This window comes from Haliotis cracherodii, unplaced genomic scaffold (genome assembly GCF_022045235.1).
Source record: "Haliotis cracherodii isolate W230 unplaced genomic scaffold, xgHalCrac1.p SCAF_13, whole genome shotgun sequence".
Classification (NCBI taxonomy): domain Eukaryota; kingdom Metazoa; phylum Mollusca; class Gastropoda; order Lepetellida; family Haliotidae; genus Haliotis; species Haliotis cracherodii.
This window is the reverse complement of record NW_027266268.1, coordinates 9,719,371-9,747,370: the sequence shown is the minus strand read 5'-3', so window position 1 is coordinate 9,747,370 and position 28,000 is coordinate 9,719,371. Positions and strand designations below refer to the sequence as shown.

Below are 28,000 nucleotides of genomic sequence, written 5' to 3'. Positions count from 1 at the left end.
CCCTTCACACAGACTGACCTCCCCTTCACACAAACTGACCCCCCTTTCAAACAGACTGACCTCTCCTTCAAACAGACTGACCTCTCCTTCACACAGACTGACCCCCCTTCACACCGACTGAACCCCCTTCACACAGACTGACCTTCCCGTCACACAGACTGACCTCTCCTTCACACAGACTGACCCCCCTTCACACCGACTGAACCCCCTTCACACAGACTGACCTTCCCGTCACACAGACTGACCTCTCCTTCACACAGACTGACCTCCCCTTCACAAAAAACGACCCCTCTTCACACAGACTGACCTCCCCTTCACACAGACTGACCTCCCCTTGATGGCCTTCTTCCGGTCCTGATGCTCCTCCCACTGTTGGTCCAGGATCAGGTCGACCTCCACCAGGCCCTGACTCTGGGCCTGATACTGGGCCTGGAGCTGCTTCAGCTTATCAGCACTGGCTGGGTCCAGGGCCCGTGACCTCAACAGCTGGTGGTACTTGGGGTCATCGTTGCGCTCCTGACGCACCCGGCACTCCTCCGCCATAGCAAACAGCTCCAGACACAGCGACTTGTGGTCATGGACTTCACGGCTCTGCTCCTGTGGTCGGGACAGCAATGTCTTACACAACAGCTATGTAACAGTAGTCAATAAGGCAGCTACACAACAGCAGTATGTAATCAGGCAGGAATATCACAGCAGTTTTAGTAAGACAGCTGTATCACAGCTGTGTGTCGTAAGACAGGTACATCAGTATATCAGTACTTCATGAAAAACATTGAGGAAAGTGTGATGCAGGCCTTAGATATTTACCACTTTGGTTAAATCCATGAGCTCTGAGAAAAATCTCGAATCGTAATCAGAGATAATCTGGGATTAAAACCTGTGATCATAAAATTGTGACTGGATACCAAGAAAGCCTAAAGGGCAGTGGTAAACGACAGGATTGCATCTTTGGAAGCCTAAAGGGTTAGTGATAAAAGACAGGATCCCCTGGAAGCCTAAAGGGGTAGGAGGATGACTGGATCCCCAGTTGGGTTAGAGCTAGGGGTATGTGTAGGGGAAGATGACTGGATCCCCAGTTGGGTTAGAGCTAGGGGTATGTGTAGGGGAAGATGACTGGATCCCCAGTTGGGTTAGAGCTGGGGGTAGGTGTAGGGGAAGATGATGGATCCCCTGGAAGCCTAAAGGGTACAGCTGGAGGAACTGACTGTCAACCTTGGTATTCTCCTTGATGTCGTGGCAGAACTTGGCCATGTCCTCTGTTGCTCGTCTCAAGTCCAGCATCTCCTTCCTGGTGCCGACCTCCTTCAGACTGTTGCCTGACCTCAGCTTCAGATCGCGCAGCTCCTTCTCAAAGTGCTGCATCTACAACACAGATCAAATCTGTGTAACCACTAGCAGGGACACAAATGGATACAAGGATTTGCAAAGGCAGTGTTGTGATATTAGGCTTAAAGATATAAAAGAATTGGTTCTCAGGTAATGACTTTTGAGAAAATAGTCCCGGCATCTGCTTTTTAATCTTTTGGTTGTTCTAACTAGTATGTAACCAACTAAACAGTTGTGTACCATAAATCTTGGAAAGGGCCTCCCTACATAAACAAGCATACAAACTCCTATTGCCGCCATGACAATAACACAAGATGTGCAGTAAAGCAGTGAGCATGCAAAGGGAAGTATCAGTATGTTATATTGGATTGCATTGTTTTTAAGTATTAGGATTTTTTTTAAAAATTGAAAATGGAAATAAAAATGAAATGCGTGGCAGGCTTTATGATGATGTATGCAGTGCCTGAGAACCAAGATTATTATTTTTTAGCCTTATGCAATGATATTAAGACATTGTACATACAGCTAAACATAATGTCATTGACATTATATGACCGTATATGACATCTCTATACACAGCTGTGGATGATATCACAGACTGTACACTGCAACAGAAGATGCATCTTACCTCCTCCATGATGGACCTGGTAAACGTACTCTCCACCGTCTCATTCACCCAGGGTTTCTCGTACGGTGGCGGTAGTGGTGCCTCCTCCTCTGACTGCCTGGCCTCCTCCTCGATGTCTCTCTTTACTCCCAGCGTCACACCTGCCAACATCAACATACATTGCTATATTCATGTGAATATTTGGGTTAGGCGACGAAATCGGGTGGTCAGGCTCTGTGACTGATGATGCATGTCAGTGTATCCCAATTGTGTAGATCTAGTACTGAAATGTGGCACATTGGAAACCCAAGCTAGGGCTGTCCCCTTATACAAATATGACTCAAATAGATCAATCCTCGAGTCAGGGATGGGAACTTTGTGTCAGAGATTGGAGCCTTATGTCAGGGATGGGAACATTATGTCAGGGATAAGAACATTATGTTGGGGATGAGAACCTTAGGTCAGGGATGGGAACATTATGTTGGGGATGAGAACCTTGTGTCAGGGATGGGAACATTATGTTGGGGATGAGAACCTTATGTCAGGGATGGGAACATTATGTTGGGGATGAGAACCTTATGTCAGGGATGGGAACATTATGTTGGGGATGAGAACCTTGTGTCAGGGATGAGAACCTTATGTTAGGGATGGGAACCTTATGTCAGGGATGGGAACCTTATGTCAGGGATGGGAACCTTATGTCAGGGATGGAAACATTATGTTGGGGATGAGAACCTTGTGTCAGGGATGGGAACATTATGTTGGGGATGAGAACCTTATGTCAGGGATGAGAACCTTATGTCAGGGATGGAACCTAATGTCAGGGATGGGAACCTTATGTCAGGGATGGGAATCTTATGTCAGGGATGGGAATCTTATGTCAGGGATGGGAACATTATGTTGTGGATGAGAACCTTGTGTCAGGGATGGGAACATTATGTTGGGGATGAGAACCTTGTGTCATGGATGGGAACATAATGTTGGGGATGAGAACCTTGTGTCAGGGATGGGAACATTATGTTGGGGATGAGAACCTTGTGTCATGGATGGGAACATAATGTTGGGGATGAGAACCTTGTGTCAGGGATGGGAACATTATGTTGGGGATGAGAACCTTGTTTCAGGGATGGGAACATAATGTTGGGGATGAGAACCTTGTGTCAGGGATGGGAACATTATGTTGGGGATGAGAACCTTGTTTCAGGGATGGGAACATTATGTTGGGGATGAGAACCTTGTGTCAGGGATGGGAATCTTGTGACAAAGCTCAGCTGATTATATATTGGAGAGAACTCAAACAACTCTATTTACATTATCATGCAAAGAATGAACATGACCTCACCTTTACTCGAGGCTTGGGGTAGTGAGGTTGGTGGGAGCGAGGGTGGGGCTTGTGACGGGGGAGAGCGCCCCGGGGCTGGGATGGGTGTGACAGTCTGACCCATGGTAAACCCACCAAATCCCCCTGTCGAGTTTTTCTGTGCTGAAGATTCTGTGGGTTTAGTGAAGGTGTTCCCTCCAAATCCTGCTGATGTTACACCTTGAGCAGCAGCTGGTGTTGATGTTGCAGTCGGTGCAGCTGCAGCAGAGGTAGCTGGGGCTGTTGTAGGTGGAGGCTTGGGGAAACCGAAACCGGTAAAGCTTGTAGATCCCCCAAACATGGACTTGCCCGCTGGCTGACCGAACCCACTGACCCCTCCAGCGGTGTTCGATGATGTCGTGGACGGCACGGTGCTGAACCCAAAAGACGGCAACGTTGCTGCTTTTTCTGCATCAGGTTTGGTTGCACCAAGGTCAAGGGCTCCTGTGTTTACCCCGAACACAGACTTGGTGCCAATGGAGGGTGTAGAGAGCACCTGTACTTTGGTGGTGGCAGGAGAGAAGGCTGTTGTTGCCCCAGAGGATGATGGCGTGAAGGGCATCCCTGTTTTCTGACTGCCGGAGGCAGGTGTCACACTGGCTACCTGAGTGACGACTGGTGTGAAGGCCTGGCGACCTGTCAACAAATAACAAAGCATGAACTGACAAGCAGGAAGTAACTGTGTCGCAGGGATAACTATGAAAGTCATTGTGACCGTCCGTGACTTGAGCCACTAGTCTGTAGCCCAAGTCTACTAAAATTTCTCAGCATGCGAGTGAGTGAGTGAACGAGCAAGCGAGCGAGCGAGTTGGATTTAATGCTGCTTAATGACAGTATTCGAGTTATGTCATGGCATGTCAGGTTAATGTGGGAGGAAAGCCCGAAGTGATGCATGACGTTTACCACTTTTGTGAAACCCATGAGCATGGTTATAGTGCTGACAAACCTAGAAACATAATGTGAATGGGATGAACAGGGATTCCCAAGGGACACAAGTCTGTACCATGAATTGCACACACTCACACAACCCCACCCAACACCCAACACCCACATCCACATCCACATCCCATATCGTACACCAACACACCACATCCACAACCCCACCCAAAACCCAACACCCAATGCCCAACCCCATGCCCAACCCCACACCCACACCCACTATTTCCAGATACACACACCACATCCACAACCCAACCCAGAACCCAACGCCCAACCCCACACCCAACACCCAACACACACCTGGCATGTCAGATGTCGGCTGACTGGGCTTCGTCACAAACTGGAAAGAGCTGCCAGTGGTCGGCAGAGAAGATGCCTTTGGCTGAGAGAACAAGGATGCTCCTGGTGTGTCCAGTCCTGTCTTGGGTTGTGAGAACAAGGACGCTCCTGGAGTGTCTGATGCTGTAGTGGGGGCCTTCTGTACGAACTGGAATGAGCTTCCTGTTTTGGGCAGAGTTGACCCTTGACCCAAGGTCGACACAGGTTGGCTCAACTTCTGTGCTCCCAACATGGCTGATCCTGGTGTAGAAGGCTGGAGGGTGTCTGGAACAGATACAGCAGACAATATACACGTCTGTCGTTTACACAGGATTACAAACTAAGTACAAATTAAGTACTGCCAGCATGCAAATTTGGAATAAATTGTAATATTGTTCAAACATTTTAAAGTTATTATTCTCTAAAATGCATAGGTATTTTAACATTCAAACCTTTTCCTCTTCCTGTTATCAGTGACCTATAAGTCACCTTGACCAAGCCATCAAATCAGTGCTCACAACACATGACCTAGACAAATCCCTGCTTCATTCATATTTAAACACTTTGACCAAAAAACTTGAACAAAACAATTTTTCAAACCTCTAGAAACTATACAGCTCTTTAGAGTATTTACTGTCCAAAATGTGGTTGGTTGGCTTGATACACAAGCACAATCCCTTGTGAACCATACAAGAGCCACCAAGCTCTGACACCAGTTTGAACTAATCAACAGCTACCAAGCAAAAAGCCTGTTGTGACCCAATTAAGACCCAAGCTGAACTGAATGAAACTTTGTAGGTAAACAAGAGCCAAGCACAACATCATGCCTGCCTCCTGTAGATGTGTGTTCCCGGTGGCTGTGATCCAGTGGCACTAGTGCCGAGGTTCACCTACCTGTAGATGTGCGTGCTCCAGGGGCACTAGTGCTGAGGTTCACCTACCTGTAGATGTGTGTGCTCCAGGGGCACTAGTGCTGAGGTTCACTTACCTGTAGATGTGTGTGCTCCAGGGGCACTAGTGCTGAGGTTCACCTACCTGTAGATGTGTGTGATCCAGTGGCACTAGCGCTGAGGTCCACCTACCTGTAGATGTGTGTGCTCCAGGGGCACTAGTGCTGAGGTTCACCTACCTGTAGATGTGTGTGATCCAGTGGCACTAGTGCCGAGGTTCACCTACCTGTAGATGTGTGTGCTCCAGGGGCACTAGTGCCGAGGTTCACCTACCTGTAGATGTGTGTGCTCCAGGGGCACTAGTGTCGAGGTTCACCTACCTGTAGATGTGCATGCTCCAGGGGCACTAGTGCTAAGGTTCACCTACCTGTAGATGTGTGTGCTCCAGGGGCACTAGTGCTGAGGTTCACCTACCTGTAGATGTGTGTGCTCCAGGGGCACTAGTGCTGAGGTTCACCTACCTGTAGATGTGTGTGCTCCAGTGGCACTAGTGCCGAGGTTCACCTACCTGTAGATGTGTGTGCTCCAGGGGCACTAGTGCTGAGGTTCACCTACCTGTAGATGTGTGTGCTCCAGGGGCACTAGTGCTGAGGTTCACCTACCTGTAGATGTGTGTGCTCCAGGGGCACTAGTGCTGAGGTTCACCTACCTGTAGATGTGTGTGCTCCAGGGGCACTAGTGCTGAGGTTCACCTACCTGTAGATGTGCATGCTCCAGGGGCACTAGCGCTGAGGTCCACCTACCTGTAGAAGTGCGTGCTCCAGGGGCACTAGTGCTGATGTTCACCTACACGAAGATGTGCATGCTCCAGGGGCACTAGTGCTGAGGTTCATCTACCTGTAGATGTGTGTGTTCCAGGGGCACTAACGCTGAGGTTCACCTACCTGTTGATGTGCGTGCTCCAGGGGCACTAGCGCCGAGGTTCACCTACCTGTAGATGTGTGTGCTCCGGGCGCACTAGTGCTGAGGTTCACCTACCTGTAGATGTGCATGCTCCAGGGGCACTAGTGCTGAGGTTCACTTACCTGTAGATGTGCGTGCTCCAGGGGCACTAGTGCTGAGGTTCACCTACCTGTAGATGTGTGTGCTCCAGGGACAGTAGTGCTGAGGTTCACCTACCTGTAGATGTGTGTGCTCCAGGGGCACTAGTGCTGAGGTTCATCTACCTGTAGATGTGTGTGCTCCAGGGACAGTAGTGCTGAGGTTCACCTACCTGTAGATGTGTGTGCTCCAGGGGCACTAGTGCCGAGGTTCACCTACCTGTAGATGTGTGTGCTCCAGGGGCACTAGTGCGTAGGTTCACCTACCTGTAGATGTGCGTGCTCCAGGGGCACTAGTGCTGAGGTTCACCTACCTGTAGATGTGCGTGCCCCGGTGGCTGTGAGCTGCTCCAGGGGCACAGTGAGGCTGGGGGCACCATTGTTAAGGTTTAACAGGTAGTAGGGCACCAGGAGGCCATCAGTTGACAACATCATTAGGATCGGGCTTGGGGGATGAGTCTTGTTATCACCTGGAGTAGAGAAACAATCATATATAAACAACCCTCAGCATGAGTTTTAGCTCATTGGGAAGGGGGCAGGGGTACTTCCTTTTCATCTGACACGCCAAGTCAATGCAAGGAGGGGATCACATCTCACCAATGGGAAGGTGGGACAAGGAAGACTTACCCAGTTGTATCAATGTCTGACACCCCAGGGCCAGGGTCACTCCCATGGGGAAGGGGGAGCCTACCGAGTTGTATAGATGTCTTACACCAAAGGGCGAGGGTCACACCCATGAGCAGCACCAGAAACTAACAGTTTTAGTCCACTAGTCCTTATAATGATAACATATAGCAAAACTCTTAAAAATGACAAATTTCTACAAGTCCTTATGATACCTTAACTATTGGGCAGTTTGGCAAGGACTACAGGACAAGTGCCAATTTCTACCTCTGATCATGAGGAAGGGGGAGCCTACCCAGTTGTATCGATGCCTGACACCCCAGGGCGAGGGTCAACCCCATGGGGAAGGGGGAGCTTACCCAGTTATATCGATGTCTGACACCCAAGGGTAAGGGTCACACCCATGAGAAAGGGGGAGCCTACCCAGTTATATCGATGTCTGACACCCCATGGGAAGGGTCACACCCATGAGAAAGGGGAAGCCTACCCAGTTATATTGATGTCTGACACCCCAGGGCGAGGGTCACACCCATGAGGAAGGGGGAGCCTACCCAGTTGTATCGATGTCTGACACCCCAGGGCGAGGGTCACACCCATGAGAAAGGGGAAGCCTACCCAGTTATATCAATGTCTGACACCCCAGGGGGAGGGTCACACCCATGAGGAAAGGGGAGCCTACCCAGTTGTATCGATGTCTGACACCCCAGGGCGAGGGTCACACCCATGAGAAAGGGGATCAGGGGCACTTACCCAGTGTTATCGGTGTCTGACACCCCAGGGGGAGGGTCACACCCATGAGGAAGGGGGAGCCTACCCAGTTGTATCGATGTCTGACACCCCAGGGCGAGGGTCACACCCATGAGAAAGGGGATCAGGGGCACTTACCCAGTGTTATCAGTGTCTGACACCCCAGGGTGAGGGTCACACCCATGGGGAAGGGGGCCAGGGGCACTTACCCAGTGTTATCGGTGTCTGACAACCCAGGGTGAGGGTCACACCCATGGGGAAGGGAACCAGGGGCACCTACCCAGTGTTATCGGTGTCTGACACCCCAGGGTGAGGGTCACACCCATGGGGAAAGAGTCCAGGTGGTTTGCAGTCAGAGGCAGCTCAGCTCGTCCAGAATCCTCAAGTGTCCAGTGTTCCCACACCGATGTCGGTCCCTGATGGTGCATAACAATACATATCAGTGGTGCATGTTGATGTATAACAATACATATCAGTGGTGCATGTTGATGTATAACAATACATATCAGTGGTCCGTGTTGATGTATAACAATACATATCAGTGGTCCGTGTTGATGTATAACAATACATATCAGTGGTGCATGTTGATGTATAACAATACATATCAGTGGTGCATGTTGATGTATAACAATACATATCAGTGGTCCGTGTTGATGTATAACAATACATATCAGTGGTCCGTGTTGATCAGGGGTTGAAAAATTATTAAAAATGTTACTTGACCAAGGGCAAGTATGACCAACATTCTCACTTGCCCTATTTTAAAATGTACTAGCCCAAAATCTAGCTAATAAATTCAGTAAAATGTTACTGCTGCAAAACTGAGAATAAAATTCTGAAATTTGAACATCCATCAATAAACGTTCTCTTACGATTGCAAGCGTGTATGTTTGGGTACTTGGAACAAATGGTGCACTTCAAGACTTTCGCTGTGTCATCATACGCCACCCAAGGAAACTGGTCTTTCCACCCAGCGATGAATGTTCATTTTCGTTTATATTCGTCATACTTCTTATTCTTTGCCGATATACAACTTTCAGAATTTCCCTCTGCCTTCCTTTTAAGTTCGTCCCCAACGCCAAAGAAACTTAAAATAGACCGCTGAGACATGATCGGCCATGTGCGGTACTGGCATTATAAATTGTTATTGCAGATACCCCTCTGGGTGCTAATGAGGCAAAGGGAGGCTACTCTGTCCTTTACTAGCTTACTCATTTGAAAGAACAGATTTACTTACAGTGATTTCTCGCTATTGCACTCTTCAATATAGCGCTAACTCGGTTATTGTGTGCGGTAACACATGGTTCCCAAAACTTATATACACTTTTAGTAAACTCAAGTCACTGACACGATGTCATTTCCCCATCGCAAAAACATTACCACCTGCACGCATCACCGGAAATACCAATCAACAAATTCCGCAATTAAATCCTATTATTACTATCTGGTTATAAAAAAAAATACGTTTGTACCTTAACATAAGTTTGTAGCATATTTTATTAATTTTATTTAAAATTTTATTCAATACAGTTTAGATCTTTAGATTTTGCCGAAATCGTGCGTAAAGGGGTCGATAGATCGCACAACTCGCCGTTATTTACAGCAACCACGGTCAGCGCCTCAAATGAACTTTAGTTGACAATGAAAAGAAACACATATTAAATAAATGCCATACTTTCACTCGTTAAAAGTTCCGTTTGTTGTAGTTTGACAAAATTATATTTCATCAAAGCTAGGCCTAACGAAGCATCTAAAGTCGAAAATGTTTCAACCTCGCATTACAATTTCCAAGAAATTCCATTTCCAAGAAACATGTGCCATATATGGAAGTGTTACTACAATTTAACAATGCAACAAGCCTGGTTCTCGTTGCCACTGGTTGACTGGCGTAGCTGTATACAAATTACATTGTCAGTCTGGGGCGCTAACAAAATATTAGCCAATCAAATACCGTAAAATGATCACATGATTACATTCGCGTGAAACTTGACCCAGTTCATTTTGTGTGCTCTACTTGTCCACGGGCATTGAACAGAAGGAAACAGTTGTTCTTGGTTGGGTTGGTATAGCTCGTCCAAATACACTCGATTAATATGGAAGTGCTCGCCCAAACGCACCTGTTGCTCATGTTCTTTTTTTGTGGTAAATCTCGTGCGTGTCATGCTGATGAGACGGACCACTACGTTGAACGGGGTAACATGTGAAAGTTGACATTTATTCGTTGTGGGACGAAGACGTCCTCAGAGCTCCAGTCAGGAGATTGCCTTTGCTAATACTAGAATTAACTTCCATTATCCACTTTATAACAGAAAGTGGTCAATTATTCACTTTTGATGAATATATAGAAACATTACATTTTGGGGCGATTTAGTTAGTGTGGCAATGAAGGTTTGTGTTTCTGTCTTCTGTTTCTGTTTAATTAAAATGCCCGACATGATATTTTTGACTTGTTTATTTAACGGGGAATAACGTGCCTCATTCCCATATGGTAGCAGAGCGTGGTTTCAAAAGGCAAGTCAAATAAATTATGTCGTATCTGCAGGAGGGAGGCTCTGTAAAGAGCAATGAGTCTCTGGCCCAAGAAACAGAAGGGTCTCTGTTAAAACTGGAGAATATTTTGAAACTAAAACAACAAAAAGCAAATGTTAAATCAACCTTTACAAAAGTAAAAAACAAGCTGTACAGCTTACTAGAATCTTCTGACCAACCATCTCGAATAGACATACGAGATGGTATAGATAAAGTAAATGAAAGTCTGGTGAAAGCAATCGATGTTATGACACAACTCACTCTGGCTTTTGCAAAGAATCAGCAAGGTGAAAATGTCGCTAAAACTGAACGAGAGATTAGTCACCTTGAGGATGAAACTAATGCTGTAGTTGAACAGGCACAATTTCACTTAGATAATAGGTCAGATGTGACTTCCTTGTCAAGTAAGGGACGCAATAGATTGTATAGACCTGAACAGGCTGCGGGAAGTGAGCCATGTATTCAGAAAGACATTGGGCATGGTGTTCATAGCATACCACATGAACACACACATGCTTATAAAGCAGAGTCACACAGTTATGCAATAGGCACTGATCTATGGAAACAACTCAAGCGTGTTTCTATCCCAGTATTTTCTGGAGATGTTAAATGCTATGAAAGTTGGAAGGCTGCATTTCTGACATGCATAGACCAAGCACCAGCAACTGCTGAATACAAGCTATTACAGCTAAGGCAGTATCTTTCTGGTGAGGCTTTGAAAACAGTACAAGCTTTGGGGCATAGTGCTATAGCTTATGACATTGCATTAGAGCGCCTAGAAAGGAAGTATGGTGGTAGGAGGCGTCAAGTAGCGTTACAGTTAGAAGAAGTGACAAATTTGAAGCCTATTCGCCAAGGGAATGCTAGAGATGTTCAAAGATTTGCTGATGTCTTGGACATTGCAGTCGTTAGTCTGAAAGAAGCAGATAGAATAGAAGAGCTTGGTAATGGGTTATTTTATGCCACTTTACAAAAGAAAATGACTGAGTCAATGATCGCACAATACCAAAGATGGATTCATGACAGAGATAGGCAAGAGTCTGTCGAGACTCTAAGAGAATGGGTACTTCAGGAAGCTGAATACCAAACGATAGCAGCGGAAACAATACATGGTGTTTCTGATAAAAACAAAAGACTAGAGTTCAAAAGAAAAGAATCGTGCTCATTTGTCGGTGAGCTGAATAGAAAGTCAAAGAAGGAGGTCATATGCAAGGTTTGTGGTGAACAGCATGTGTTATGGAAATGCAATGTGTTCAAGAATATGAATGTTTCTGAGAGATGGAACACTGCTAAGAAAATGAAAGTATGCTTTCGCTGTCTTGGTGGTAATCATCGTGGCTCACAATGTAGATATGCATATCGCTGTGGGATCAATGGGTGTACGAAAACCCACAATAGACTCTTACATGAGAACATACCCAGAATTGACATTGCAGAAAATAGTTTAGTTGTGGAGAAGGATACTCAGGTAGGTTCTCAAACAAAAGGTCATGACCAGGGCTTTTCTGAAAGAGCACATGCAACTATGCCATTGGAATTTGACCATCCATTCACAGCACTTCGGACAGTTCCAGTAGTGCTGAAGAATGGAACTAAAAGGATCCGTGTCAACGCATTATTGGATGATGCAAGTACCAAGTCATACATTAATGCTGATGTAGCTTCAGAATTAGGGATGCAGGGGTCAATAGAGAAAATATCTGTAAGTGTCTTGAATGGTAAGAAAGAAACATTTGAGACCAAGCCAGTGGTATTTGGAATTGAGAGTGAAGATGGTAGGGTGGATATGGAAATGACAGCACTGACTACTACTAGGGTCACGGGCGACTTGCAAGTGATTGATTGGCAAAAATGTAGACACAGATGGAGTCACTTGAAGAACATAAGCTTTCCAAGTATTGGGCGACGTCCAATTATCGATCTCCTGATAGGTATTGATCATGTGCAATTACATCAGTCATTCGAAGATGTTTGTGGAGATGTAGGCGATCCTATTGCAAGGAGAACGCCTCTTGGGTGGACATGCATAGGCAATGTAAGCAGTCAGGCAACATCCCAAACACACTGTGCATATACATACCACACATACAGCAAAGACAGTGAATTGTGCTCATTAGTGAAGTCATTTTGGGAAATTGAAGAGTTGAAGACTCCTCTCAAACGCCTTATACCAGATGACGAGCAAGCTCTTCACAAAGCACAGGAGACACTAGTGTATATGAATGGCCAATACCAGATTGGTATTCCTTGGAAGAACGTTCCATCATTACCAAATGACTATGCCATGGCATTTCGTAGGCTGCTTAGCACTGAAAAGAAGTTATCCAAAGACCAGGACACGGCACTAGCCTATGACAATATCATCTTGCAGTATGTTGAAAAAGGTTATATCCATAAAGTAGATCATGAGGAATCGAGGGAAGATGTGTGGTATCTTCCTCATTTCCCGATATTGCGCCCAGATAAGACCACAACAAAGGTCCGTATTGTTTTTGACGCTTCGGCAAAGTATCAGGACACATCATTGAATGATGTAATCAGTCCAGGTCCGAAGCTTCATAGTGAGCTCTTTGATGTGCTGATACGGTTCAGGAGAAAACCAGTAGCTCTCATTTGTGATATAGCAGAGATGTTCTTGCAGATCAAAATATCACCGGAAGATAGACCTTACCACAGATTTCTCTGGAGATCTATGAATACAGATATGCCTCCTGAGGTATACGAGTTCAGTCGTCTTGTATTCGGTATCACCTCTTCTCCTTTCTTGGCTCAGTATGTTACCCAGGAACATGCTAAGGCACATCTGGTAGATCTGCCTATGGCTGCAGAAACTGTCATAAAATCCACATACATGGATGACAGTATGGACTCGGTAGAGAATGTGGATGAAGGTATAGAACTGTACAACCAATTAACTCAGTTATGGTCCAGTGCTTCAATGCATGCTCGGAAATGGTTGTCCAATTCCCTGAATGTCCTTGATAACATTCCTGAAGAAGATAGGGCTTCTGAAATTGATCTTTGTAAAGGCCATTTACCATCAGTGAAAGCACTTGGGTTAATGTGGGTGGCTGAAAAAGATATGTTCACATTCAAAGTTGGTACGTTTCCTGAAGAAGAAACCACTAAAAGAGGTTTTCTCAGGCAAATTGCAAGACTGTTTGATCCGCTTGGATTCATAGGACCATTTATAATCACTGCAAAGATTCTGTTACAAGAAATGTGGTTAACAGGACACGATTGGGATGATGAACTGCCTCAGAACCTGCAACAGAAAATAGAAAAATGGTTAGTACAATGGAAAGAAGTACAAGGTGTTCAGGTACCCAGATGTTTGCGCCTTGATGCTGAGGTTTGTTCAGTCTCTATTCATACCTTTGTTGATGCATCACAGGATGCATATGGCACCGTTGTTTACGCCATCTATACTTACATGGACGGAAAGAAGTCAAGCAGGATAGTTGCTGCAAAGAGTCGTGTTGCTCCGTTGAAAGCCTGTAGCATACCACGCCTTGAACTGATGGCAGCTGTACTTGGCCTCAGACTTGTATCTGAAGTGGTCAAAGTCCTTCAGATTGAGATTGAAACGGTTACCTTCTGGTCAGATAGTAGGAATGTCTTGTGTTGGATAAGAAACAATAGTCGTACTTTCAAACCGTTTGTTGGCAACAGAGTTGGAGAAATACACAGCACTACAAATCCATCTCAATGGCGACACGTACCATCTGCAGAAAATCCTGCAGATCACTTAACAAGAGGTCTGTCTGTTTCACAACTCATACACAATGAGTTATGGTGGTCTGGGCCTACGTTTTTGCTCAGAGATGAAACTGAATGGCCATCTGATAAAGCATTTTCCCTTGATATCATCAATGATGATGAAAGAAGAACTAGCAATAAGCAGGTTGCTCTAGTTTCAATACAGAAACCTGACCTTGAGACGTGGAGACTTGACCCTTCCAGATTCTCCAGCTGGAGAAAATTGACACGTGTGAATGCTTGGCTTTTCAGATTCTTGCATAACTGTTCCACGTCAGACGATTACAAAATGAAAGGTGAACTGACGGTAGAGGAAATAGCAGATTCTGAGCACAGAATAATTGCTGATGCACAGGCGGAAGCATTTGCAATTGAATATGCAACTTTGTTGTCAGGTAAGATGTTGGCTTCCAGTTCCAAACTCCTTGCACTTCAGCCACAACTAGATGAAAATGGGGTCATGAGATTGAGTGGACGCTTAGGCGATGCTGAATGTTTGCCACTTGGAGCACGATTTCCCATAATTCTACCTCGTAGAAGTTGGGTGACAAAGCTCATCATAAAACAGTATCACGAAGATGGTAAACATGTTCTGGGCACAAACCAAACATTGGCTGCAGTGTCATCTAAATACTGGATTATCTCAGCACGAGAAGCAATACGTGAATGGGAGAAAGAATGTGCTCGATGTCATAGGGACAAAGCAAAACCTGCCTATCCAATGATGGCTCCGTTACCAAAAATGAGACTTCGAAAATCCTTCCGTGCATTCAGCCAGGCTGCTGTTGACTATGCTGGACCTTTCATAACAGTCCAAGGCAGAGGAAAATCGCGTCAGAAACGTTATTTGTGTCTATTCACCTGTTTGACTACAAGAGCTCTTCACCTAGAGATGGCATACAGCTTGGACACCAGCGCATTCCTAAATGCGTTTTACCGAATGGTAAATCGAAGAGGTCTACCACAAGATGTCATATCTGACAATGGAACAAACTTCGTTGGTGCCGTTAAAGAACTCAAGGAACTTCTTCACATGCTGGATCAAGATGCTGTTCGGCGTTCCATGGCCAATCGAGGAGTGAAATGGCACTTCAACCCTCCATACTCGCCGCATTTTGGAGGGGTATTCGAGACGATGATAAAATCGGCTAAGCGTGCTATCTTCGCTATCCTGGGAAATGGTGACGTCACAGATGAGGAACTGGAAACAGCATTCACCGGAGCTGAAGCGCTGATCAACTCGCGCCCTCTGACATATCAGTCGACTCATCCCCAAGATGAGATTCCTCTGACTCCGAATCACTTCCTGCATGGCCAGATTGGAGGAATGTTTGCTCCGGAATCCGTAGACACAACCGATTATCACCCAAGGAAGCGCTGGAGACGTATTCAGGAACTGATGAGGCACTTTTGGAAGCGTTGGATGAAGGAATGGCTCCCAGGTCTGAACCCAAGACGGAAATGGCGAACTCCAAGCAGAGACCTGTGTATCGATGATGTTGTGCTGGTGATATCTCCTGACACTCCACGGGGACAGTGGCCACTTGGTAGAATTGTCAAGACATACCCAGGAAGAGATGGACATGTGCGTGTCGTGGATGTACGCATCGGACAATCAGTGATTACTAGAGCAGCAAACAAGATTTGTCCACTGGAGTGGTCAACTCTGAACTGTGATCCGGGATTGTGACTTCGGATATTGTGACTTCGGATATTGTGACTTTGGATAATGTGACTTCGTGAACTGACGTCGTGAACAGTGACATCGTGAACTGACGTCGTGAACAGTGACATCGTGAAACTGAAATGTGTTGTGAACTGTGACTCTTGAACTGTGACATTGTAAAATGTGATATGAGCATTCATGGATATTCAAGGACTAATGGATTGTTATAATTTCAATCATTTTGTAAGTATGGTACAGTTTTATTTCAATTCATTGAAAAAGCTAAAAGTGTTAGTATTGTGTTGATATTGTGTTGATATTGTATGTATTGTGTTGCCAGGAATCTGTCAAGGAGGGGGGTATGAACAGAAGGAAACAGTTGTTCTTGGTTGGGTTGGTATAGCTCGTCCAAATACACTCGATTAATATGGAAGTGCTCGCCCAAACGCACCTGTTGCTCATGTTCTTTTTTTGTGGTAAATCTCGTGCGTGTCATGCTGATGAGACGGACCACTACGTTGAACGGGGGTAACATGTGAAAGTTGACATTTATTCGTTGTGGGACGAAGACGTCCTCAGAGCTCCAGTCAGGAGATTGCCTTTGCTAATACTAGAATTAACTTCCATTATCCACTTTATAACAGAAAGTGGTCAATTATTCACTTTTGATGAATATATAGAAACATTACATTTTGGGGCGATTTAGTTAGTGTGGCAATGAAGGTTTGTGTTTCTGTCTTCTGTTTCTGTTTAATTAAAATGCCCGACATGATATTTTTGACTTGTTTATTTAACGGGGAATAACGTGCCTCATTCCCAGGCATGCTAGAAAACGTATATTACACGCCGGACATCTAAACCTTACTTGGCACGGGCGTCGGGCAATGGTATTTTTCAACCCCTGTTGATGTATAACAATACATATCAGTAGTCCATGTTAATGTATAATACCTATCAGTGGTCCATGTTGATATATAATACATATCAGTGGTCCATGTTGATGTATAACAATACATATCAGTGGTCCTGGTGTGGTATAACAACGTTTATTATAAATGGTCCCTGGTGGTACTCACCCCATCAGGATGCTTGGCAACCACTGCAGCTTCTGTTGCATTGCTGGACGACAACACCACCATGTCCCTGTAGACACAAGCACACACTTACTGAACACCACCATGTCCCTGTAGAGACAAGCATACACTTACTGAACACCACCATGTCCCTGTAGACACAAGCATACACTTATTGAACACCACTCTTTCCCTGTAGACACAAGCATACACTTATTGAACACCACTATGTCCCTGTACACACAAGCACACACTAACTGAACACCACCATGTCCCTGTAGACACAAGCATACACTTACTGAACACCACCATGTCCCTGTAGACACAAGCATACACTTACTGAACACCACCATGTCCCTGTAGACACAAGCATACACTTACTGAACACCACCATGTCCCTGTAGACACAAGCATACACTTACTGAACACTACCATGTCCCTGTAGACACAAGCATACACTTACTGAACACCACCATGTCCCTGTAGACACAAGCATACACTTACTGAACACCACTATGTCCCTGTAGACACAAGCATACACTTACTGAACACCACCATGTCCCTGTAGAGACAAGCATACACTTACTGAACACCACTATGTCCCTGTAGACACAAGCATACATTACTGAACACCACCATGTCCCTGTACACACAAGCATACACTTACTGAACACCACCATGTCCCTGTAGACACAAGCACACACTTACTGAACACCACCATGTCCTTGTAGACACAAGCATACACTTACTGAACACCACTATGTACCTGTAGACACAAGCATACACTTACTGAACACCTCCATGTCCCTGTAGAGACAAGCATACACTTACTGAACACCACCATGTCCCTGTAGACACAAGCATACACTTACTGAACACCCCCATGTCCCTGTAGACACAAGCATACACTTACTGAACACCTCCATGTCCCTGTAGAGACAAGCATACACTTACTGAACACCACCATGTCCCTGTAGACACAAGCATACACTTACTGAACACCACCATGTCCCTGTAGACACAAGCATACACTTACTGAACACCACCATGTCCCTGTAGACACAAGCATACACTTACTGAACACCACTATGTCCCTGTAGACACAAGCATACACTTACTGAACACCACCATGTACCTGTAGACACAAGCACACACTTACTGAACACCACCATGTCCCTGTAGACACAAGCATACACTTACTGAACACCACTATGTCCCTGTAGACACAAGCACACACTTATTGAACACCACTCTTTCCCTGTAGACACAAGCACACACTTATTGAACACCACTATGTCCCTGTAGACACAAGCATACACTTACTGAACACCACTATGTCCCTGTAGACACAAGCATACACTTACTGAACACCACTATGTCCCTGTAGACACAAGCATACATTACTGAACACCACTATGTCCCTGCAGACACAAGCATACACTTACTGAACACCACTATGTCCCTGTAGACACAAGCACACACTTATTGAACACCACTCTTTCCCTGTAGACACAAGCACACACTTATTGAACACCACCATGTCCCTGTAGACAGAAGCATACATTACTGAACACCACCATGTCCCTGTAGACACAAGCATACACTTACTGAACACCACTATGTCCCTGTAGACACAAGCACACACTTATTGAACACCACTCTTTCCCTGTAGACACAAGCACACACTTATTGAACACCACTATGTCCCTGTAGACACAAGCACACACTTACTGAACACCACTATGTCCCTGTAGACACAAGCATACACTTACTGAACACCACCATGTCCCTGTAGACACAAGCACACACTTACTGAACACCACTATGTCCCTGTAGACACAAGCATACACTTACTGAACACCACCATGTCCCTGTAGACACAAGCATACACTTACTGAACACCACTATGTCCCTGTAGACACAAGCATACACTTACTGAACACCATGTCCCTGTAGACACAAGCATACACTTACTGAACACCACCATGTCCCTGTAGACACAAGCATACACTTACTGAACACCACCATGTCCCTGTAGACACAAGCATACACTTACTGAACACCACCATGTCCCTGTAGACACAAGCATAAAAATTAACATTATAAACTTTGAATGTGGTTGTGATACCAGTCTCACCATTTTGCCAGGAACATGAAGAAGTACTTGTGTCTCCTGTCTTCCCCAGAGCCGTAGCACACATCCTCAAAGTTCACATATGATGTTGGCCCATCTTTCTGTAAACATGTAATGTAACCATGGTGACTGCAAGAATACATCAAAATACATATCTACAGGGGAGACAGTGAGGTGATAGATGTAGGAGATACAGATGAGACAGTGAGGTGGTAGATATAGGAGATACAGATAAGACAGTGAGGTGGTAGATATAGGAGATACAGATGAGACAGTGAGGTGGTATATATAGGAGATACAGATAAGACAGTGAGGTGGTAGATATAGGAGATACAGATGAGACAGAGAGGTGGTATATATAGGAGATACAGATGAGACAGTGAGGTGGTATATATAGGAGATACAGATGAGACAGTGAGGTGGTAGATATAAGAGATACAGATGAGACAGTGAGGTGGTAGATACAGGATATACAGATGAGACAGAGAGGTGGTAGATATAGGAGATACAGATGAGACAGAGAGGTGGTAGATGTAGGAGATACAGATGAGACAGTGAGGTGGTAGATATAGGAGATACATATGAGACAGTGAGGTGGTAGATATAGGAGATACAGATGAGACAGTGAGGTGGTAGATATAGGAGATACAGATGAGACAGTGAGGTGGTAGATACAGGAGATACAGATGAGACAGTGAGGTGGTATATATAGGAGATACAGATGAGACAGTGAGGTGGTAGATATAGGAGATACAGATAAGACAGTGAGGTGGTAGATATAGGAGATACAGATGAGACAGTGAGGTGGTATATATAGGAGATACAGATAAGACAGTGAGGTGGTAGATATAGGAGATACAGATGAGACAGAGAGGTGGTATATATAGGAGATACAGATGAGACAGTGAGGTGGTATATATAGGAGATACAGATGAGACAGTGAGGTGGTAGATATAAGAGATACAGATGAGACAGTGAGGTGGTAGATACAGGATATACAGATGAGACAGAGAGGTGGTAGATATAGGAGATACAGATGAGACAGAGAGGTGGTAGATGTAGGAGATACAGATGAGACAGTGAGGTGGTAGATATAGGAGATACAGATGAGACAGTGAGGTGGTAGATATAGGAGATACAGATGAGACAGTGAGGTGGTAGATATAGGAGATACAGATGAGACAGTGAGGTGGTAGATACAGGAGATACAGATGAGACAGTGAGGTGGTATATATAGGAGATACAGATGAGACAGTGAGGTGGTAGATATAGGAGATACAGATGAGACAGTGAGGTGGTAGATACAGGATATACAGATGAGACAGAGAGGTGGTAGATATAGGAGATACAGATGAGACAGAGAGGTGGTAGATATAAGAGATACAGATGAGACAGAGAGGTGGTAGATGTAGGAGATACAGATGAGACAGTGAGGTGGTAGATACAGGAGATACAGATGAGACAGTGAGGTGGTAGATATAGGAGATACAGATGAGACAGTGAGGTGGTAGATACAGGATATACAGATGAGACAGAGAGGTGGTAGATACAGGATATACAGATGAGACAGAGAGGTGGTAGATATAGGAGATACAGATGAGACAGAGAGGTGGTAGATATAGGAGATACAGATGAGACAGTGAGGTGGTATATATAGGAGATACAGATGAGACAGTGAGGTGGTAGATATAGGAGATACAGATGAGACAGTGAGGTGGTAGATACAGGATATACAGATGAGACAGAGAGGTGGTAGATATAGGAGATACAGATGAGACAGAGAGGTGGTAGATATAAGAGATACAGATGAGACAGAGAGGTGGTAGATGTAGGAGATACAGATGAGACAGTGAGGTGGTAGATACAGGAGATACAGATGAGACAGTGAGGTGGTAGATATAGGAGATACAGATGAGACAGTGAGGTGGTAGATATAGGAGATACAGATGAGACAGTGAGGTGGTAGATACAGGAGATACAGATGAGACAGTGAGGTGGTAGATAAAGGAGATACAGATGAGACAGTAAGGTGGTAGAGATAGGAGATACTTACAGATGAGACAGTGAGCAGGACTTGTGGCTGGTCTGAGCTCTCTGCTGTGCTGGGAAGATATGCTGCCAGAAACACATAGGTTGACAGCCACGTCACGTCAACAACTGAAACACACAGAGGAGATACAGACTCACCATCACTGTGCAATGTCATCTTAAGAGTTTCTTAAGGCCAAACATATTTGGAACTATGCCATTACATGTGCCAGGCTGTTCAATTTCAGCAGTATTTCCCACACATGAATCTGACAAATCAACTGTTACTGCAACAAATGGCTTGGCCTTTATCCATGTTATCCACACCTTCCCCATCGTGGAGACATTAAGATGAATCTTGTTTGTGTGTGAAGTCTTCCATGAAACTCCTGATGTTACCTTGGTGAGTGGTGGCCAGGATGTTGGGCATTGGCCAACTGCGTTTCTCCTTCATCTCCTGGTCAAACTGAATCATCGTACCATCCTTCCTTCCAACCACGAGTTGTCTCCCTTTAGGACTCCAATTCACTGACAAGATAAGATCAACTGATGTAAGGAAGAATATTGCAGCATTAGAAATCACATTCCTTTCTTGTACACCCTTCGGGCAACAGACTTGTAAGACTGCTGAAAACATGTCTGTAAGACTGCTAGAAAAAATATGTCCATAACACTGCTGAAACCATGTTTGCAACACTGTTAAAAAAACTTTTGTAAGACTTTTGAAAATATGTTTGTTGAACTGCTGAAAATGTTTGCACCACTGATGAACACATTCTGGCAACAATATTTCAAATAAACTTGTAAATATGTTTAAAATATGCTTGAATACTGTTGAAACATCATTATAATGCTGTTCAAAATATTATTCTACATCTACTGAAATCTTGAATCTAACACTGTCAAGAATACATGTACAAAGTTTGGATAAAATATCTTTCACAGTTTTCAACTTATCCTCCGGAAACAAAATACAGACAGATGGACAGACGGACAGACACACAGACCTGATGATGACTATATATCCACCCGCATTACATGCCAGGGGGATAAAAAGTCAAATAGCAGCAAACATCTTTTTAAGCTGAGTACTTACAACAAGAGGCATTGCTTGACACAGGCAGAGATCCGACGGTTTGGACCGTGTTGGTGACTCGGATCAGCTCCACACTGCCGTCCGACACACACACCGCCAGCAGTGTGGGGTCCAGGGGGTTCCACATGATGTCCTGCAGACTCGACCCCGGGGATGCGTTAAGGCGACATCGAGCAAACGCCACAGAGCTGTCCGTCTAAAAGTTAAAAAAAAACATAACCACTGTATGCTCAATTTGGTCTACTCATACAAACACACCTTGATGCTAGCCAGTAGTCTGAAAATACTATAGTATAACCACCATATATTCAATTTTGTCTACTCATACAAACACACCTTGATGCTAGCCAGTAGTCTGAAAATACTATAGTATAACCACTATATATTCAATTTTGTCTACTCATACAAACACACCTTGATGCTAGCCAGTAGTCTAAAAATACTATAACCACCGTATATTCAATTTGGTCTACTCATACAAGCATATATTCACCCATTTTGCACGGGTATCCCCACAGGATCAAGTACGAGGACATGGGTATCCCCACAGGGTCAAGTTGAGCACATTGGTATCCCCACAGGGTCAAGTTGAGCACATGGATATCACCATAGGATCAAGTTGAGCACATGGGTATCCCCACAGGGTCATGTTGAGCAATGGATATCACCACAAGGTCAAGTTGAGCACATAGGTATCCCAACAGGGTCAAGTTGAAGAAATGGGCATCCCCACAGGGTCAAGTTGAGCACATGGGTATCACCATAGGATCAAGTTGAGCACATGGGTATCCCCACAGGGTCATGTTGAGCAATGGATATCACCACAGGGTCAAGTTGAGAACAAGGGTATCCCCACAGGGTCAAGTTGAGCACAAGGGTATCCCCACAGGATCAAGTTAGGGACATGGGTATCCCCACAGGGTCAAGTTGAGCACATGGGTATCCCCACAGGGTCAAGTTGAACACATGGCTATCCCCACAGGTACAAGTACAGCATATGGGTATCCCCACAGGATCCATTTGAGCACATGGGTATCACCACAGGGTCAAGATGAGTGCATGGGAATCACCATAGAATCAAGTCTTGCACATGGGTATCCCCACAGGATCAAGTTGAGCACATGGGTATCCCAAAAGGGTCAAGTCGAGTCCATGGGTATCCCAAAAGGGTCAAGCTGAGCATGTGGACTTACCTTGACCGCGAACTGGCGCACATCGTACATACACAGCATCAGGTTGCCACATTCCTTCATCACAACCACCAGTGTCAGTTCATCACAGCTGAGGGCCAGGTGGCTGATGGGGTTGGTCATCGTCACTGACGACCAGAACGGGAAGTCGCTGATGACGGCAGTGCTTCGGTCCCTTGCATTGACGCCATCAACATGACAAATGTCAGCTGTCTTCAACACTTTAAAGCCTGCAAAAAAAGCAATGGGAAGTTATACCAGCAACCATGAAGGAAGGAAGGGTATGTCACCAGCAGCCATGAAGGGGAGGGGTAAGGCAGTGTCCAGTTACACCAGCAGCCATGAAGGGGAGGGATAAGAGGGTGTCCAGTTATACCAGCAGCCATGAAGGGGAGGGATAAGTGAGGGTCCAGTTATACCAGCAGCCATGAAGGGGAGGGATAAGAGAGCGTCCAGTTACACCAGCAGCCATGAAGGGGAGGTATAAGGGAGTGTCCAGTTATACCAGCAGCCATGAAGGGGAGGGATAAGTGAGGGTCCAGTTATACCAGCAGCCATGAAGGGGAGGGATAAGAGAGTGTCCAGTTACACCAGCAGCCATGAAGGGGAGGGATAAGTGAGGGTCCAGTTACACCAGCAGCCATGAAGGGGAGGGATAAGTGAGGGTCCAGTTACACCAGCAGCCATGAAGGGGAGGGATAAGTGAGGGTCCAGTTACACCAGCAGCCATGAAGGGGAGGGATAAGTGAGGGTCCAGTTACACCAGCAGCCATGAAGGGGAGGGATAAGTGAGGGTCCAGTTATACCAGCAGCCATGAAGGGGAGGGATAAGAGGGTGTCCAGTTACACCAGCAGCCATGAAGGGGAGGGGTAAGTGAGGGTCCAGTTACACCAGCAGCCATGAAGGGGAGGGATAAGTGAGGGTCCAGTTATACCAGCAGCCATGAAGGGGAGGGATAAGTGAGGGTCCAGTTACACCAGCAGCCATGAAGGGGAGGGATAAGTGAGGGTCCAGTTACACCAGCAGCCATGAAGGGGAGGGATAAGTGAGGGTCCAGTTACACCAGCAGCCATGAAGGGGAGGGATAAGTGAGGGTCCAGTTATACCAGCAGCCATGAAGGGGAGGGATAAGTGAGGGTCCAGTTACACCAGCAGCCATGAAGGGGAGGGATAAGTGAGGGTCCAGTTACACCAGCAGCCATGAAGGGGAGGGGTAAGGGAGTGTCCAGTTACACCAGCAGCCATGAAGGCGAGGGATAAGAGGGTGTCCAGTTATACCAGCAGCCATGAAGGGGAGGGATAAGTGAGGGTCCAGTTACACCAGCAGCCATGAAGGGGAGGGGTAAGGGAGTGTCCAGTTATACCAGCAGCCATGACGGCGAGGGATAAGTGAGGGTCCAGTTATACCAGCAGCCATGAAGGGGAGGGATAAGAGAGTGTCCAGTTACACCAGCAGCCATGAAGGGGAGGGATAAGTGAGGGTCCAGTTACACCAGCAGCCATGAAGGGGAGGGATAAGTGAGGGTCCAGTTATACCAGCAGCCATGAAGGCGAGGGATAAGAGGGTGTCCAGTTATACCAGCAGCCATGAAGGGGAGGGATAAGTGAGGGTCCAGTTACACCAGCAGCCATGAAGGGGAGGGATAAGTGAGGGTCCAGTTACACCAGCAGCCAGGGGAGGGATAAGTGAGGGTCCAGTTATACCAGCAGCCATGAAGGGGAGGGATAAGTGAGGGTCCAGTTATACCAGCAGCCATGAAGGGGAGGGATAAGTGAGGGTCCAGTTATACCAGCAGCCATGAAGGGGAGGGATAAGTGAGGGTCCAGTTACACCAGCAGCCATGTAGGCGAGGGATAAGAGAGTGTCCAGTTACACCAGCAGCCATGAAGGGGAGGGATAAGTGAGGGTCCAGTTACACCAGCAGCCATGAAGGGGAGGGATAAGTGAGGGTCCAGTTACACCAGCAGCCATGAAGGGGAGGGATAAGTGAGGGTCCAGTTATACCAGCAGCCATGAAGGGGAGGGATAAGTGAGGGTCCAGTTACACCAGCAGCCAGGGGAGGGATAAGTGAGGGTCCAGTTATACCAGCAGCCATGAAGGGGAGGGATAAGTGAGGGTCCAGTATACAGGATAAACACAGTAACATATACATGATGCCTACCATCCTTGAGGCCAACAAAGATCAGACCGAACTTGTTGCTTGTGGCAATCCATTGTGACCGATCTGTGCGGACTTCATCGAGCGGTGCTGACACACGCACTTTACACAGTTGCTGGAACCTGAAGTCCTGACAACAGAAGAAATATTCAAATGACATTGCTGATTAGCAGATCCAAAATGGCTCTAAATCAGTTCATTTTCTGGGACACTGAGTGATTGACAACAATACCTTATTACATACAATGTTTATCATGTGAAACCACAAATAAACATGACAAACACATTGAAAATGATGAACATATAAAGAAAAGCTGAATCACAGTAGATGAGTATGATTCACAAAATAAACCTGAATGTCCAGAATAAGGACATATCGACCCTTAAAAAGGGGGGAGACAAATTTTCTAAGTTACAGCTACCTATCTACCCTGGGTGAAAGGCATTTTGTCAATCATGAATGTTTTTATTCTTCAAGATGGCACATTTCAATTCCAAAAGGCACGCCCAAACATATAAAACACTCAAAAAATACATTCTTTCCCTGGTAACCTGAAGTTCTCCAAACGCTTTTTAGATCGGCCTGCACAGCCAGAAGAAATAATGTGCAGTTGACGAATAAACAAGGCCAAGCATCATATATGCAGATATAAACCAGTCTATAACACTAGCACACAAAATATATATTTTATGTGAACAGGACACAATATTTAATGTGCATAAGACACAATATTTTGTGTCCATTAAATCCTGTTACCCATTGTGAAACACTTTGCTGTGAATGTAATCAGGGTTCGAAATTCCTTGTATTTTAGTGCTGTTGGCATGGTCAAAATCATAACAGCACAGTAAAGATAAGCTACAATGGCCTGTTTCTCAAAGCAATCACAGTACTTCAACGGTCCTAAGTCTATGTTAAAGTATTGATAAATAAACATGACCAAGTATAAGACATGCAGACATGAATCAATGTCCAGAACACCAGCACACAACAGTATATCTGATGGTACGTACCCTCTGGTGTCACACAAGCAAAAGCACATTATGATAGCTACCCTTTGCATATTGGAATGACTTTCTGACTGTCGCAACAATTGCTGAATACCCAATTTGTGATGACTGTTCAGATAAGGTATCATGATATTTCACGTTAATGACCTATGTACACAATGAAGGCTGTCTAACACTAGTAACACAACAGAGGAATCCAAAGACAAGAAGCCTGGAGTAGACACTAACAGACAAAAAAAATGATGTGTTTAAACAAAAACATCCAAACTATGTTAGTAAGACAATCCTTGCCTTATTCGAGATGAGTCACGTTTCATTTTACATGGTTATAAAATAAGCCTATAGGCCTAGTTCTAGCGTTGTTTTGATCGACAAAACTTTGGTTGCAAAACTGAAAGTTCGACATATTGGTTGCAAAACTAAAAACTACCTGGGGATAAATCTCATGACAGATAAGACTACTGAATAGAAATGGCGAATATCGCAGTTTTTATGGTGTGCCAGTCACTCATCAAATACTACGCTACAAATAATATCTATTTATTCAATCATGTAGTTTCTGTGAGTGTGTATACAGGACCAACTGGAGTCATTTTGCAAAGTTGGATTTCAAACGGGTGTGCCAAGGAAGATTCATTTTTTCGGTTACGGACTTGTATTCAAATCCTGCCGTATCAAGCCAACGTGCAGCATTACCTTCACGTCCCTTTCGGGTGGACCATCGTTACTCTGAGACATCGTCTTAAACAAAATACATGGACTTCGTCTGGTTACTGCGCCAAACTGGGAATTTCCCTAGGGAGTTATCATTATACCAAACTAAATAGTTACGTTCATAAACATAATTCAGAAAATTAATTTGTGTATTTAATTTCAATTTATCTTTAAATATGTATTTAAAATTAATTTAAAATTAATTCTGAACAGTATTATATGTTTTAAATAAACATGAAGCGGCAAATACCTTACATTCTGATGTTGTATTTTTCATTAAATGCTTACTCCCCTGTAATATGAAGAATATCATAGTTATCTCCCTTCTATTGCGCCTCTTTCAAGTGGGCTTCACCAGGGCTCTTAGTGTATCATCACATATTATGTTTAGCTAACAAATATATCAATAACTGAGTGAAATATATAGTTTAATACAAAATAAATTGTGTGCATTGACATCATGTATGAAAATTAATTATGCTTACAACCCCCTTTTGGTACACGGGGATTCCAGGGGCATGTTTGAGGGGGGTGCAGGTCAAAACGGCCTCATGTCAGAACGGTCTCAAAAGCTAAAGTAAAAACGGCCACAGAAAAAGTCAAAACGGCTACAACCCATGGTCAAAACAGCCACAATAAAAATGTCATAACAACAAAAATATTATTTGATTATGGATATTATTTTCTTGAAAATGTAGCTCTCACAAATTTCCATAATGTCATCA

The 28,000-nt window shown here is 45.0% G+C and overlaps 1 protein-coding gene across 2 annotated transcripts in view; it reads right to left on the bottom strand.

Annotated features, from left to right (window-relative positions):
• Positions 1-27,350, bottom strand: part of LOC139459593 (nuclear pore complex protein Nup214-like) — a 45,291-nt gene extending 17,941 nt beyond the window's left edge. The window contains exons 1-15 of one of the 2 annotated variants that reach the window (XM_071241153.1): positions 27,258-27,350; positions 25,554-25,680; positions 23,393-23,619; positions 22,200-22,395; positions 21,503-21,631; positions 21,129-21,232; positions 19,079-19,176; positions 16,945-17,011; positions 8,195-8,330; positions 6,858-7,013; positions 4,536-4,838; positions 3,279-3,932; positions 1,958-2,097; positions 1,216-1,365; positions 329-597 (exon numbers count right to left, since the gene is read on the bottom strand). In XM_071241153.1, coding sequence (XP_071097254.1) covers positions 329-597; positions 1,216-1,365; positions 1,958-2,097; positions 3,279-3,932; positions 4,536-4,838; positions 6,858-7,013; positions 8,195-8,330; positions 16,945-17,011; positions 19,079-19,176; positions 21,129-21,232; positions 21,503-21,631; positions 22,200-22,395; positions 23,393-23,619; positions 25,554-25,680; positions 27,258-27,299 — 2,798 coding nt within the window. In that variant the 5' untranslated portion in view covers positions 27,300-27,350. The remainder of the gene's footprint in view (positions 1-328; positions 598-1,215; positions 1,366-1,957; positions 2,098-3,278; positions 3,933-4,535; positions 4,839-6,857; positions 7,014-8,194; positions 8,331-16,944; positions 17,012-19,078; positions 19,177-21,128; positions 21,233-21,502; positions 21,632-22,199; positions 22,396-23,392; positions 23,620-25,553; positions 25,681-27,257) is intronic. The other variant, XM_071241154.1, reaches the window with a different exon arrangement.
• Positions 27,351-28,000: the final 650 nt, after the last annotated feature.